We start from the raw sequence: 17,398 nt of genomic DNA on the forward strand, positions 1-17,398 counted from the left end.
GTTTATGGACGTTAGCTTTGAAGTTTCCAGGTTCTTATCTCATCTGTGACTTTCTGCGGGTTTATGGAGGAAGCCCTGCTACTCTCAGATGATAGCCCGGGTCGGGCTCATTGTAGTCTGAGTCCGGACGTCCGATGGCAGTCCACGTTTCGGGGATTGGATCGGGATATGGTCGCGATCTCACCGCGGGCCTTCGAATGCTCGACGCGAACAGCGTTACACGCCGTTCATTGTCATATCGTCATCTCTTTCTTTTTGGGGAAAATAATGATGATAGTACATAATCCTTTTTGACGTTGGCAAAACTCTGTTTTAGAGTAAACCTTCTGTATGTATTCATTGGTTTTCGCTCTAATTGGCTCACCATGTCTCACTCTCTCTCAGCCACGACCCTGCAACGCTCCACCGTCAGATGTAGTCATAGTAATATAGTCACAGGGATATTAGTCCTCCTCTGACGTGCTGACAAAAATCTGATCAAAGCTACTGCTGCTCTCTGGTATTGATTTAACATACTAAAATCCTTCCCAACCCTTAAATACTTGTTGTGGAGCTTTGCCAAACCCTCGATTACAATATTTAAAAAAACACTGAAAATGTATTAATATGTCCGTGGCACTAAACTGATGGGTTTATGCAAACGTATTAATACGTCCGTGGCATTAAATGAGTTAAGTGTGTCTGTTGTGTGCTACGCACGCGGCACATAGGGCAGGGCTGTGGAGTGTGTTAATTGGGGACTACACACAAAAACCACTGGCAGCAAGGTGTTGACGTTTCAAACATCGCCGCGGTGGAGCGAGCTATTTAGCTGCTAACACGTTAGCCCATGGCCGAACTTGTTAGCGTGTGGGCTAGCAAACATAATAAACAATTAACTTTCCCATTTGCGCTGCACATGGGGCAGTGATGTGGAGTATTGCACAGAGACAACGCCGTTGCGGCGACGTTCGACGAGACCACTCGTGGCTAATGGCACAGCTGTCCCACTCTCCGGCTCACCATAACAGTCTCCGTGGTATAACTGCGATTCGCAGTTCTGCTTTTCAATAGTTTTTTTAGGTCCAAAATGCGAATATTAACCCGCAAACTGCAACGCGAGCCTGCTTAATTCGAGCCTTGTACTTGTGTATCAACACAAGTCTATTTTCTTTATCTGTCTATTATCTACGTACTCATTTTACATGGTGCCCCCAGTGTTCGGACTAAGACACCAGTCAGTTAAGCCAAGCCACTGGATGTCAATTACGTGTGAATTTTTGCTATTTGCGGCAGGGTTTGGTCCATGCAAACTAAAACCTGCAGACATTCCAGCAGCTTCTTCCCTCTTGCCATCAACTTCTTAAACAGCTAACATTGCAACATGCTGCCAATTTTATGTCTTGAGTTTGTTATCACATTTCTGTCAGGCCAATTATACTTTACTCGTGCACTCACTGTAGTAGTCTCTCCACGCTGCACTATTTGCATATCTGTTGTAGTCCAATACTGCACCTCTTGCACACTGACTAAGGAGTATCTGCAACATTTGCACAATTAACATTTTCCCAGATTATTGCACTACTAGTCACTTTTAACTGCATACATTCCTTGAAGTCTCGGCGCCCTTCGCACAATGGTCGTTGCACCGGACTATTGCTATATTAGTCATTCAAACTGCTCTAATTGCTAGAGGACTACACAAGTGTAAAAACAAAACAAACAAAAAAAATAATAATTGTACCGCCATTCCCAGATTACAAGCAACCTTTTATTGCTCAGCGACTGTTTTTCTCAATGTGTTTGTCTCAAAAGTATTCTGTCAATTGACTGTCGTACAAGAGCAGCTCCAACAAATTCCTTGGGGTTTTTTTTTTTTTTTTTTGGACATACTTTGCAAAATAGATGCTTCTGACGCCACCCGACCCCCCCCCCCAAATAGCGGGCGAATACTGTTGTGAGAAATATGCCGTCTGCTAGAGGGAGACATTGGCGAGCGCTGTAGCTGGTGCCTGCAGCGGCAGTGTATTGGTTCTGGAAGTGGTGTTGCTTCATTTTTGGCAGCAAAGTGTAGCGGTACTTTCCTAAACCAAGGGGCTACTGGAGATTTCTCTTCATATGCCAAGATTTGCTCTCCTGTTGACTTTCATAGGACATTTGTTCACGTTACGTTGTCTCCTCCCTTCCCTGTCGTGCAACTCTTCTTTCCTGAGCTACAGCAAACACAAAGGCATTTGTCACTATTCATTGTAATGGGAGTAATATCAGCAATAGTCTCGTGGATAGTAGTTGCATTGCTTTTGCATATCAGCAATTGTATGCATTACTATTTCTACTATCTTTATGGAGGTTGCTCTTTCACACTCCCAATCCATTATATTATTTCGTCTTGTCAACCAAACAGGGATATGTATTATAAATGTTGTTTAGGTGAGGCTTTCATCTAACATTTGCTCTAGTTGTAAATTATATCTCTCTTTACAAATGAGCTAAATGTCTGTGTTTTTCTTTTCTTTTTTTTTTTTTGCCTCAGGTGTAGCTGCTAGTGTCCTGAGGAGATGCCGCTGTTTCGCTCGATTGTGCCCTACACACTGCCTGGAGTTCTTGCACTGATCGGTTGGTGGTGGTACACCTCCCGTAAGAAAGAGCGTCTCATCAGCTATGGCGACCCAGATGGAGGTCCAAATAATGCAACCCTGAGATCGTCTTTATCAGTGGGTAGCAATGGTGTGGTTGAGAAAGATGCTGTATCCACTACAAATAACACAGAACACCACCTCATCTGCAGACATCCAAAGGCCACTAGAAAAGATGAGGAGCAGGAAAATGTCTCCAAAAATCATGTTGATGATACAGAGACAGCATCCTTAATGGGACAGACTCTTAAAAGGGCAGCCGTTGAGACTTGTGGAATAAAAGTGGAAGTAGATAAAGCCACCGTCTCAACTTTGCCATCATTAAAGCGGGATGAGAGTCTTAATGTGTCACTCAAAGAACGTAGGGATCTGAAAAAAAGCCCAGCAGACATCGATCTAAAGGCAGAACCAATGTCTGCCTTGGAAGTCACTGTCAAAGAGATTGTCTTGCCCTGCCAATCCACCAAAGTTACCCACTCATCCCCCACATCAGTGTGCCTTTCTGATGCAGAGCGCCCTGAGCCAGAGGGGGAAGTTGCAAAGAACCACAGCACTACAATGATACAGGATGATCGTTGTACAGTCATCCCCGGGAAATTGCAGAGAGTGGTCTCGTCACAGTTTGAGTCTCGAGATGTAGCTTCACTGCAGGATTTTAATCAACACATTCTAACCAGTACACCTAACACTCTGGTCCTCACTTCCAAAGACCAGATTACATCATTGATGCCACAGGAAATCCAGGTTCACAGCAATTATGGAGAAGAGCAAGATCTGGAAGTTCTGGCAGCTGGACTCATAACTGAGGTCATCTCGTCAGCCACCCAGCGGGTCCTTGGTGGCACCAGCTGCCCGGTTTCTGACAGAAGGCAGCAGTGTCACAACCCTCGATTGTCAAACCACTATCAAACAGGCTGTGATGTAACCCAGAACAAAGAGCAAGTGATGCCCAATAGGTCTTTTACCGCATCGGTATGGGAGTCTCCAGAGGTTAATGAATTAGTACATCAGATAAACAACACACAAAAAGAGCCAATGCCAAAACTGTCTCAGCAAGTAGCAGACAGTGCACCTCTACTAAACAAACTGAAAGGTGATGAACCAGCAACGCAGGCTGAGGACTCTGCTTGCAGCACCTGCCACTCTGAGGATGGCGTCAGCAACGAGAACCATCAAAATAGTCTGTTAGACAGCAAAATGGATGTCTTCCAGATAACAGACTTGTCAGAAAAAGAAGCAAAACAACCCCAATCGCTGATTGAGACACCCACAGACGAAATTATTTTTTCTTTGGCGGAAGAAAACTCAGTGGATGCTGTGTGTGGTGTAAAGGTGCTCGATGGAATGGACCTAAGGAATGGACCTCAGGGATGTGAAGTGGAAACAGACCAGTCTGGAGGTGAGTTTTGTGTGACTCTTGATGAAAATGCGATTAGTGGGACCTTTGGAGTCAAACGCCATCCATTCCGTGAAGCTTCTGGATGCAGTGTTTTATGTCCATGTAAGATAACGTGAACACCCGTGTTCAAATACCTGTTTTTTGTGATACAAAAAAATTAGACCAGGATAAATAATTTCAAAGTTTTTCCCACCATTTTAAATTGGTTTATAACCTGTGGTGACTTCGATAGCTGCATAAAATACCTTGATACTGAAACAATACCACGGCAAAAATCTAAAACATCAGTAAAAGCAGTGGAATGAAAACTGACAAAACAACTTCAATTACTTATATATATTCAAAATAGAGTAATCTTGAGAAATGTAATAAAGAAATTAGCCCATTTTTAACTAATCTGCTAAAAAATTATTAGATCGATGCCTGCATTATCATGTTACATAACATATCTGCGTGTATAAAATTGTATGTCTATATACAGTATATGACATACAGTCAGAAAATTATTAGCCTACCCTTGTTTTTTCAATTTCTTATTTTAATGCCTTGTACCACTAAAGGTATATTACCTGAAGAATACTTACGCTTAATTGTATGATGAAATGATTTTGTGTATTATAAAGAAAACTATTAAAAATGGCTACATATCAGCTTTTAAACTCTCATGAGCTATTTTGAATATTAGTTCATTTTAAACACAGCCACATCCCCTGTTTTAAGAGAATGTGTGCACATGTGCAACCACATTCTCTATATTTGTACTTCCCGTTAAAGATTTTTTTTTTTTTTTTTTTTTTTTTTACAGTTTTTTTTTTTTTACAGGTTATAGGTCATATTTAATAGTGAAAAAAATTTCTGAAATGACAGTATGTTTTTTTTATATATATATATATATATATATATATCAAGAACCTGGCATTCGAACAAGGCTGTGTAAACTTTTTATGTCACTATATGGCTACATATACTGTAGCCATATTGATATATGATATATTGATATAAAGATACATCTTTGGCTAAATACAGTACCGACGGTATGTAGCTATCGAGAATGAGCTGCAAGTCACCATACCTAGCTAACCTTGGAGTATACATGCCATTATTTTCCTTAGAAAAGAGAGATGTCAATATCTCTATTATTGAACTGTAAACTTTTTGCAGAATTCTATTTTAATCACTATGTGAACAGTATACAAATATTGATTTTTAGCAATTACAGTGAACCCTCAGATGTCAATCTTAATTCGTTCCGTGACCCCAGTTGTAATCTAAAACGTTTAACTGAGGTAATATTTCCCATTTAAAATGAATGGAAATGCAAATAATCCCTTCCAGCACCAAAATTAACTTTTTATTCATGAGTGCCTGGTTAAAAATATAGTCCAATATAGAAATAAGTAAATAAAATACTAAATAAACAGCGATTTATTGCTCTTTAACTAAGGAAGGGAAAGGGGAGGAGGACTACAGCTCAAAGAAGTAGTCTTCTTCTATAGCATAGGGAAATTCTGATTAAGGTGTTTTTTCTTGTGCCGGTTTTTGTAATTCATTGGTTGATTTGGGCACAATAAAGCGACCCAGGGAAACTTGTCTTTTTCTATTCAGAAAAAGATCCAAAAGTGGGGCATTACATCCATCCATCCATCCATTTTCTACCGCTTATCCTAAGTCGGGTCGCGGGGGGCAGTAGCTTTAGCAGGGACGCCCAGACTTCCCTCCCCCCAGCCACTTCATCCAGCTCTTCCGGGGGTATCCTGAGGCGTTGCCAGGGCAGCCGAAGGACGCAGTCTCTCCAGCGTGTCCTGGGTCGTCCCCGGAGTCTCCTCCCGGTGGGACATGCCTCACCAGGGAGGCGTCCGGGAGGCATCCTAATCAGATGCCCCAGCCACCTCATCTGACTCCTCTCGATATGGAGGAGCAGCGGCTCTGCTCTGAGATCCTCCCGGATGACCGAGCTTCTCACCCTATCTCTAAGGGAGAGCCCGGACACCCTGCGGGGGAAACCCATTTCGGCCGCTTGTATCCGGGGTCTTGTTCTTTCGCTCACGACCCACAGCTCGTGACCATAGGTGAGGGTAGGAACGAAGATCGACCGGTAAATTGAGAGCTTCGCCTTTCGGCTTTGCTCCTTCTTTACCACAACGGACCGATACAAAGATCTCCCGTTGCATTCTTCCCTCACTCGTGAACAAGACCCCAAGATACTTGAACTCCTCCACTTGGGCCAGGATCGCATCCCCGACTGAGGACCATGGTCTCAGATTTGGGAGAGAACTGCGAATTGCTCCAGTGAGAGTTCAAGATCACGGCTTAATGAAGCCAACAGAACCACATCATCTGCAAAAAGCAGAGATGCAATACTGAGGCCACCAAACCGGACCCCCTCTACGCCTCGAAATTCTGTAATTAAAAATCTGTGACAAAGTGCAGTCTTGGCGGAGCCCAACCCTCACCGGGAACGAGTCTTAACTTACTGCCGGATATGCGGACCAAACTCTGACTCCGGTCGTACAGGGACCGAACAGCCCGTATCAGGGGGGATTGCCGCCATGACAGGCACCGACCACCTTACGCCCACAGCTCCGGTCGGCCGCCTCAGCAATGGAGGCGCGGAACACGGTCCACTCGGACTCGATGTCACCCGCCTCCACCCGGAACGTGAGCAAAGTTCTGTCGGAGGTGGGAGTTGAAACTTCTGCCAGGGGATTCTGCCAGACAATTCCCAGCAGACCCTCACAATACGTTTGGGCCTGCCACATCAGACCGGTATCTTCCCACACCATCGGAGCCAACTCACCACCAGGTGGTGATCAGTTGACAGCTCCGCCCCTCTCTTCACCCGAGTGTCCAAGACATGCGGCCGCAAGTCCGATGACACGACCACAAAGTCAATCATCGAACTGCGACCTCGGGTGTCCTGTTGCCAAGTGCACGTGTGGACCTTATGCTTGAACATGGTGTTCGTTATGGACAATCCGTGATGAGCACAGAAGTCCAATATCAGAACACCGCTCGGGTTCTGCTCGGCGGGGGGGGGGCGTTACTCCCAATCACGCCCAGGTCTCACTGTCATTGCCCACATGAGCATTGAAGTCCCCCAGCAGGACGACGGAGTCCCCAGCGGGAGCGCTCTCCAGCACCCCTTCCAAGGACTCCAAAAAGGGTGGGTACTCTGAACCGCTGTTTGGTGCATAGGCACAAACAACAGTCAGGACCCGTCCTGCCACCCGAAGGCGGAGGGAGGCTACCCTCTCGTCCACCGGGGCATGAATTTGATTGAGTCGGACTTGGAAGTATTGTGTGCAAAAATGTTTGGCTCCACAGCAGTTGTAAGTTGGTTAGTTTCTATCCTAGGAATGGGGCAGAGTACGTTTGATTCAGAGTAACCATGCACCTCGCACAACTGGTAACTATTCACCAAAGTTAATATTCGATGCGTATCTCAATTTCTGACCCACGGTTTAGAAGCACAATTTGATTTTGTGAAATAATATAAAGTCAATAACTATTTATAAATAGATTAACATAATACTCATACATTTCTAATAGGTTTATTATTTTTATTAATGTATTGTGTACATTTATATTATGCTATTATATTATGTATTTATAACAATATATTTAGAATGATATATTAATAATACAGGTTCATCTCAATGAATTAGGATAGTTCAGTTGAAAAAGTGAAACTCAGAGACGGACAGCAGACTCTCAGCAAAACATTTCATGATTTCTTTTATGGATGTATAATTTTGATTATTTTACAGTAAACAAAAACTCCAAATTCACTCTCTCTAGAAACTAGAATATTACAGAATCAAGAAACAATGACAATTATTTTTAATGTAGAAATCAGGTAGGAATTTTCTCAGGTTTTGTAAGGTTCCATCCCACCAGAATACATTTTTTTCCCCACGCTGTTTTATGCATATTGTTGGCCAAAATGAGTCTGTGACATGGCTTAAGGTTGACATCTATGCACTTTGTCCTTTTGAATGCAAAGGCCTTTGAACACCAAGCCCTATTGTAAACAACAGGGTTTGAAATCGCTAACAGTCTGACGTAGGTTAGGCAATTACACTGATGAATTGTACCCATATCAACTCTGTTGAACGGCAATGCGGCATTTCCCGGGTTTTAAGCCTCAGCTGCTCCAGAGCCATAAAAATACACTCTAAAGTATAGGCCTCCATATGTTGTTAAATGTGTGTTCCGTGTGTGTCTCACTCTCAAGCTCAAACTTGAGGAATTTACACCCCTTAACCACAAGATGGCGCCAGAGACCAGCTCATTATTTTTCTTGCACAGGCTTTCAGCAGATTACTTCACACGGCTATGATTTCACACATTTTATGCCACAAAAATATGTTTGAGAGTTGGGATTGTTATACGAGGTGCGTGTGTGTGTGTCCGCGCGCGTTTTACGTGTCTGTGTGCGGGTGTCTCTTTGTGCGTGCGGTTTTGTATGTTTGTGTGTGTGCGTTCAACGGGACCATGCTGACAAAACGTGCGGTTTTTATGTAGCAAGTTTTATTTCCCCAAAATGCTTGCTTACAAAATCTTCATGCGCCAGATATTAATATATTCTGTGTCTGTGTTTCTGCGAAATTCAACTTTGCTGGTCTAAGCTCTTCTGCAAATGCAACTGTTGTTATTCAAATTCCTGGACTTCCACTGGTCGAGCGATGAGCTTTCATGAACTCACGTTATGCAGTGTGCATTCATACGTGCGTGTGCACGCGCAGATCAAAGGAGGCTCTGCCCCACATTCAAAAATGTTTTAATTTCTACTTCCATTGGTCTGTTTTGAATTTCTCCACTCATATTTGTTGGGGGCCTTCAGAGCCAACAAAAGGTCAATTTGGTGAGCTCACTTTCACACCCGCAGCCATGGAGCGAACGTTCTCAGTAGAAGATGCACGTCAAGCTCTACTGCAAGAAGACTGAGGAGGAAACGTTTCCCCTTGAATACTCTTCAGAAACCTCAGAGGACATCTCCGATGAGGACTTTACCTTGCAGCATTGCAGCTCAGAAGAGAACGAGGAGGAGGACGGAGAGGAGCAGGAGGGTCACCACATGGCGCTCGAAGAATGGGCAAATCAAATGAGTCGCTCACGCTTTTGGCCCCCTCCCATTCCGACCCCCGGCCCAACGCGGTATGCAATCGCCAGGATCAGCAGCCCTGAGACTGCGTTGCACCTTTTCTTCAACAAGGAAATTTTGAAGCACATAGAGGAAATGACCAACCTGGGTCAGTCTGGATGAGGAAGAGCTGCGGGCCTACCTGTGGCTGCTGATCCTGGCGGGTATGTATAAATCAAAGCATGAGGCTACCGTAAGGGGGAAGGAAACCGGATGTGCCTTTTCTTCCACGATTGACATTTCATGCTACAACGCGTTTGTGTTGTTCACCGCCGTGGACCCTGCTCGGAACCAGCAAAAGCTGGACAAGCGACGACTATTCCTCGGAGAAGTAGGCAAGGGCTCTGATTTCGCCTGCAATGGCTAAAAGAAGCCATCGCTCCAGAGGACCTTCTGCCTACTGTATGGTCCAGCAACCCCGCCATGAGGAGGACCAGCCCAAGGCCAGGACCCTCAGCCGAGCGAAAGCAATGCAGCCTATGCCCAAAACCACAGAAGGCTTCAAATACATGTTCCAAATGTTGTAACTTTATCTGCAAAAAACACATTACGCCCGTTTGTGGTAATTGTTTGAATTAGATGAAACAAAGTTTAAAAAAAAAAAAAATTGTTAGTGATTCATGTTCCTGCGTTTCGTTTGTTGTTTACTTTGTTTGTTTTCATAAATTCTTATTTCATCAAAATCAATGTTGTGCCTTATTGACTTGTTCGAGGCTCAAATTACCTCATCAACTGTTCCACTTCGAATATTGTTGGGGGATATGGCATATTTAGAATTATGGTCAGAACACAATAGTGCTTTTATTGTCCATAGAAGGCATAACAAAAAAGAAACTATATATCTGTGGAAGGGTCTGATGCCACTGAACATTTTGAGGGGTTGAAAGTAAAAAAAATATTTGACTTTCTTTTTTTTTCTTTTTTTTTTTTTTTAAATTTAAATTATTATTTTTTTTATTATACTGCCACTGTTCCAAAAATGATCACGCCTTATGACATATTGACTTATTCAAGACTCTAATTTCCTCATATAAAAATTTCCACTGAATATTATATGGCCAGAACATAATGCTACTTTTATTGCCGATAGAAGCCATAAAAAAAAACAAAATATATATATATATATATATATCTCTACGGATAGGTCTGATGCCATTGAACATTTTGAAGGGTTGAAAGTAAAAAATAATTTCTGACCCATAACATTTAAAAGCCTGAACCAATGTTTTGTCTCAAAATGACTCCTACGTATGTATTGTGATTATGATGCACGAGGGTTAAACAGACCCTATACCCTATTCATTGTTGAAAAGCATGTGAGCGAAATGCTTGGTCTTTTTGATGCTCAAAACATCCCTAAAATGTAGTTATAATAAAATTACAAAATGAACAGGGAAAAAAAAAACCCAAAACATGGTAAATAACTGAAGATATACAGTAATGCATGAATTTACTGTGCTGTGTTAGTCATTAAACTGAGGCATTTTGGGCCACGACTCTGGGTTAAACGCAGTAGTTTATTGTTCGCTGATGCAGTCATAATGGCAAAGGAGAAAATAAATTAGGACTCACCCGTTGCTTCTGAACTAGCAGACTCTACACGAGTGATGGTGAGATGAAGCCCCATGAAGCAGCGATACTTTCAGTCAACTGTGCCGGCACGTGTGCCGACACGTCATTAGGCATCATTTACTCTATGGCGCCATCAAGAGGTCAATAAAATGTACTACAAGCTAGTTGCCACCTACAAAACAAGTGATAGGACCACAGTGAAATACAGTATTCGAAATAGGAATTCAGTTTTGTTACTTGTAGTAGTGCTTGCAATTAAAGCCCAATATTTTTCATTGGTTTTTATTAAAAAAAAAAAAAAAAAGGTAGTTTCTTTACAGAGCCAGGACTAAGGCAGTTCTGCTTTTTTTGAGGATTTCTCCTGCTTTGGAAAAAATACTCTCACAAGGCACAGATGAAGCTTGAGGGAAAAGGTACATGACAGCCAGTGTTGAATAAATTTGGAAAATAATTTATTTCTAAATTTTCTTTGCTTTCCTCTGATAACTCAATTGTCACATCATTGAACGGTGCCAGAACCTTGAAATAATCTGAAATTATGTTGAGATGCTGGGAAGAAAGCGGAGCAATGTCAGTATTCAAGCCAGCCAGGGCTGCACCAACCGGTTCCCTTTCGTGAAAAGGTCTCTGGAGCATATGAAATGTACTTTTCCAACATGTCTCCACCTCCTGGATCAGTTTTGAGAACAGGCCGACCCATTTGCAGTTGAACCTGCGATAGTCTCTCCAAGTACAGCAGATTATTCTTATTTAGCCATACATATACATGTGTGTGTGTGTGTGTGTGTGTGTGTGTGTGTGTGTGTGTGTGTATGTGAGAGAGAGACAAAGATGGAGAAAAAAAAACATTTTACCTTTGCAGTAGTGCTGCTCTTGAAATATCCAATGATCTTCCTGCTTTTGTCCCTTATTTCTGATAGTTCTTCATTAGAATTAAGTGCTTTTTTGACAATCAGAGTGAATGAATGTGCCACACAGATGACATGGCGAACTCCCATTTCTTTAGCGCATGCACCCATACTGGCAGCTCCATCCGTGACTAGGCAGATGACCTTGTTACTGATGCCCCACTGTACATTGTCTTTTTTTTATTTTTTTTTACACTGGCCAAATTTAAGGCAGTGTGTGATTGTGGAAAGTGCATAACACCTAACACAACAGACTGTAACATGGTATTTTCATCAACAAAATGGCCAGTGACTGCAAGGAATGCATCAGTGTTGATGGAGGTCCACGTCTGAAGTAAGGCTCACTGACCTTTAGCCTTCTCCTTCGAATCATCATATTTTTATTCTTATTTTTTTCCACCATCGCTTTCAAGGCCTGAATACAAGATGAAAATCAAAGCAAGAAATACAACCCCAATTCCAATGAAGTTGGGACGTTGTGTTAAACATGAATAAAAACCGAATACAATGATTTGAAAATCATGTTGAACCTATATTTCATTGAATACACTACAAAGACAAGATATTTCATGTTCAAACTGATAAGCTTTAATGCTTTTAGCAAATAATCATTAACTTAGAATGTTATGGCTGCAACACGTTCCAAAAAAGCTGGGACAGGTGGCAAAAAAGACTGAGAAAGTTGAGGAATGCTCATCAAACACCTGTTTGGAACATCCCACAGGTGAACAGGCTCATTGGGAACAGGTGGGTGCCATGATTGGGTAGAAAAGGAGGTTCCCAGAATTGCTCAGTCATTCACAAGCAAAGATGGGGCGAGGTTCACCTCTTTCTGTACAAGTGCGTGAGAAAATAGTCCAACAGTTTAAGGACAATGTTCCTCAATGTACAATTGCAAGGAATTTAGGGATTATATCATCTACGGTCCATAATATCATCAAATGGTTCAGAGAATCTGGAGAAATCACTGCATGTAAGCGGCAAGGCCGAAAACCAACATTGAATGCCCGTGACCTTCGATCCCTCAGGCGGCACTGTGTAAAGGATATCACTGCATGGGCTCAGGAACATTTCGGAAAACCAATGTCAGTAAATACAGTTCGGCGCTACATCCGTAAGTGCAACTTGAAACTCTACTATGCAAAGCAAAAGCCATTTATCAACAACACCCAGAGACGCCGCCGGCTTCTGGGCACGAGCTCATCTAAGATGGACTGACGCAAAGTGGAAAAGTGTTCTGTGGTCTGACGAGTCCACATTTCAAATTGTTTTTGGAAATTGTGGACGTCGTGTCCTCCCGCCCAAAGAGGAAAAGAACCATCCGGACTGTTATGGACTCAAAGTTCAAACGCCAGCATCTGTGATGGTAAGGGGCTGTGTTAGTGCCAATGGCATGGGTAACTTTCACATCTGTGAAGGCACCATTAATGCTGAAAGGTACATACGGGTTTTGGAGAAACATCTGCTGCCATCCAAGCAACGTCTTTTTAATGGGCGCCCCTTCTTATTTGAGCAAGACAATGCCAAACTACATTCTGTATGTGTTTACAACAGCGTGGCTTCGTAGTAAAAGAGTGTGGGTACTAGACTTGCCTGCCTGCAGTCCAGACGCGTCTCCCATTGAAAATGTGTGCCGCATTATGAAGCGTAAAATACGACAACGGAGACCCCGGACAGTTGAACAGCTGAAGCTGTACATCAAGCAAGAATGGGAAAGAATTGCACCGACAAAGGTTCAACAATTAGTGTCCTCGGTTCCCAAACGTTTATTGAATGTTGTTGAAAGAAAATGTAATGTAACACAGTGGTAAACATGACCCTGTCCCAGCTTTTTTGGAATGTGCTGCAGCCATAAAATTCCAAGTTCGTGATTATTTGCTAAAAACAAGTTTATCAGTTTGAACATTAATTTCTTTGTAGTGGATTCAATTAAATATAGGTCGAACATGATTTGGAAATCATTGTTTTCTGTTTTTATTTCTTGAACACAACGTCCCAACTTCATTGGAATTGGGGTTGTACAATTCACAAGCAATAATAGAACCACTTGTACTCGATTTAAATTCACACCTGGCGAGTAAGGGATACATAAGATGGGTTCAGTGATTTCACACATTTTTTGAACCCACTCCCATCTACAATAGAGAATGGCAGACAAGCTACCACTACCATAGCAATCAATGCCTCCGTTATATCAGACTTCTCACCTGAAAAACAAAAGAATTACTTCAAAGCATACGGCTCAACAAAAGACAATTCAAATAACTTTCTAATCTCAGAGGTGAAGTACATATACAAATGTCTGAATTTTCTCAGGCAGTGACAAAGTATAATGTATACTTCCATTGCACCCAAAATAGCTTACTAGAGCTTGAACCGATGACGCGGTGTCCTGATGCAGGGCTCTGTGGTGCCTCAGCATGACTGAGGTATTCCCACTGTACCCCAGCTCACTTGAGCACAAGAGACACTTCACCTGTGGCAAACACACGCACGCACAAAATGGTTTATACTTTGGGAGCACTGGGCATCAACCTTAATGGGAGTGATCAAGTCAAAGTACTGTGCGGGTCGACTCCATTGTGTTTCACTGTGCCTTTATATTTCAAATGACACGCGGTTCACACACCAAACCAGCAAACCACTTCCTGAATCAGTCATGTGGTAGGGTGCTTCAGGAAGGTTCGACCGTCATCGTTTACATCATCAAACCACGCTCCGTACCACACTTCACCTGGATCTTTTGCTGATTACTAGACACACACTTTGAAGCCTCGACACAGACCGTAACACCACTACTCGACAGCATGTTGCCGTGTGTCCTCAAGATGAGGCTTTTTCGTGATTTGCTTCCAATTATTTTCAATATTCATCTGTGTGAATGAGATGTCATTTGCGTCAAGGAGCGACCATCACCTCTCCATCCAATACGAACATAGTGCGAGTTACTGGCTATGCACGTTTAGTTTCTAGCTACATTAACAGAGTGACACCTTCATATAACATAAATTCGACCGATTTTGTGGAAATATCTCCGGCGAGCTCTTATTTACAGCTTGAAATTGTTTTAAACTGGTGTTGTTGCGTTTTACTTTTGTGTGATGTTAATTGTTGGCCCGTGGGCCTGTTGTGTTTTCATTCATATACTTGAAGGAGGCTGTGGTTGTTTCAAATACACGTGTTATTCTCTTTGTCTTATAGTTTAGTTTTCCAGTAAACTCCAACTGGTAGTGGCATATGGGTATTCTTCTTCTTTTTGTAAAATCTTATCTTCGTGAGACTGGCTTCTCTGCTGGTGCTGCACTAAAGAGCAAGTAGAGGTCCTAGCTAAACACTGAACAGGAGTTGACAGTTGCAGTATCATGCTTCAAACCCCGCTTCGAAAAGCTGTGCATTGCAAAACGTGCTCATTGTAGCCATTAATCCTAACTTCCTTATTTTGATTAAAAATAAAAAAAATCGACAGTTGTATTCTTTTGTTTTGTAGGTTAATGTGTTATGTATTGCGCTCCCGAGTTAATGTTGCTGATCAATTTATGTATTATATGGATTAACTAATTTTATTTTTCCGAATGAAATGCTCAATTACTCGGTCCAAATTGTTTTTATGCTGTATTCTAAATAAGGATTTAGTTTTTAATTGCACATTTTTGCACTTTAAATCTTTTCTGTTACAGAGATCAAAACAATGTTAATAGCTATGCTTTGTAAATTTGTATTTCTTTTTTTGTTTTCTTTGTTAATAAGGGTGCAGTGTTATGCAAAGGTCACACACAACAGTCATCTTCAACATATGTACTTATAACAATTTTAAAGTCAATTGGTACTATATATATAGACCCTTTCCAAAAAGTTTGAATATCATGGAAAGGTTTTATGTAATTCCATTCAAAAAGTTAGACTTTCATAGATTATTGATTCAGGGTCCACAATTTAAACAATTATTTGTTTATGTTTACATAATTTGGGCTTCTAGCTCAAAACCCATGAAATCAGGAATTCAAAAAATGTGAATACTGTGAAGAAATCGGCCCAAATTATGCAGGCCATAAATGTTTTAAACGGAGTGTCACACACTAATCATCTACTAAACTCAAAGCACCTGCACAGGTTTCCCCAGGTGTCAGCAAATTGCTTCAGTTTGGTTCAATTCTCTCAGTTGGGTTCAATATGGGGAAGAATGCAGACTTGACAACTGGCCAGAAGACCATCATTGATACCCTCCATTGGATGGGTAAGCCACAAAGGATCGTAGCTACGGAGGCTGGCTGTTCACAGTGCTGTGTCCAAGCATATCAATGGAAAGTCCAGCGGTAGGCCAAAATGTGGCAGGAGAAAATGTACTAGGAAAAGATTGTGGGCATCAGCAGATTATCAAACGGAGAAGATCCAAGAATCTAGCAGAGATCCAGAAAGAGTGGAAGGAGGCGGGGGGAAGGAGGCGGGAGCTTCAAAAACCAACTAGTATAGTTTGAAAAAAGACATTTTTGACGTTTCCAACCAAAATCATCATGCAAACCAGATAAAAAGACATCAAGGATTATCCACATTAAATGTAAAAAAAGTAATAGTAATAGCGTTCGAGTAAGAAAAATGTATCGGGGTATTTTTAGTACCCGTATAATACCAATGACTGAAAGAGACGTGCAGACTGTGTCTTTGTGTGTGCTTGCGTGGCACACACACAAACAGTCTCTGCCCTCCCTGAAGTGTGCTTCAAATGGCCTAGTGACACCCTGTGTAGGTTACTATAAAACTAAACGCACAACTAAAAGAATTAAATCCATTGTATATTGAAATACACGACATGATCATTTTAGAAATCGCCACCTTAATGCTGACAGTCAAGGGAAACCCTCATTGATGGGCTAGCTAGAATTAGCATGAGATCACAGGGGGGATTTACCTTCAAATAACATTTCTACACAAACTCCATACCAACACATTTGCTCTCTCTCCCTCCTCAACATATACACACTGCGTACGGAAAGTATTCAGACCCCCTTAAATTTTTCTGTTATATTGCAGCCATTTCCTAAACATTTTTTTCCCCCTCGTTAATGTAAACACAGCACCACATATTGACAGAAAAAAATGGAATTGTTGAAATTTTTGCAGATTTATTAAAAAAGAAAAACTGAAATATCACACAGCACTCAGTATTCAGAGCCTTTGCTCAGTATTTTGTAGAAGCACCCTTTTGAGTTAATACAGCCATGAGTCTTTTTAGGAATGATGCAACAAGTTGTTCTCAAGCCGCACCTTTGTTATTTTAGCTGTGTGCTTCGGGTCATTGTCTTGGAAGGTGAACCTTCGGCCCAGTCTGAGGTCCTTAGCACTCTGCAGAAGGTTTTCATCCAGGATATTCTTGTACTCGGCCGCATTCATCTTTCCTTCGATTGCAACCAGTCGTCTTGTCCCTGCAGCTGAAAAATACCCCCACAGCATGATGCTGCCACCGTGCTTCACTGTTGGGACTGTATTGGCCAGGTGATGAGCAGTGCCTGGTTTTCTCCACACATACCGCTTAGAATGAAGGCCAAAACCTTCTATCTTGGTCTCATCAGTCAAGAGAATCTTATTCCATTGATATGCTTGGACACAGGACTCTGAACAGCCAGCCTACTTAGGCTCCTTGTTTCTGCATGTCTGAAAATCCTTAGTGTGCCTTTTGGCAAACTCCAAGCAGGCTGCCATGTGCCTTTTACTGAGAAGTGGATTCTGTCTGGCCACTCTACCATAAAGGCCTGATTGGTGGAGT

General features: G+C 42.1%; 1 protein-coding gene across 1 annotated transcript in view; it reads left to right on the forward strand.

The window, feature by feature from the left end:
* Positions 1–17,398, forward strand: part of akap1b (A kinase (PRKA) anchor protein 1b) — a 53,297-nt gene that overhangs the window by 12,644 nt on the left and 23,255 nt on the right. The window contains exon 2 of the mRNA XM_061681912.1: positions 2,513–4,014. Within this exon, the coding sequence (XP_061537896.1) occupies positions 2,538–4,014 (1,477 nt within the window). The 5' untranslated portion in view covers positions 2,513–2,537. The remainder of the gene's footprint in view (positions 1–2,512; positions 4,015–17,398) is intronic.

Source organism: Phycodurus eques, chromosome 7, assembly GCF_024500275.1.
Source record: "Phycodurus eques isolate BA_2022a chromosome 7, UOR_Pequ_1.1, whole genome shotgun sequence".
Taxonomy (NCBI): domain Eukaryota; kingdom Metazoa; phylum Chordata; class Actinopteri; order Syngnathiformes; family Syngnathidae; genus Phycodurus; species Phycodurus eques.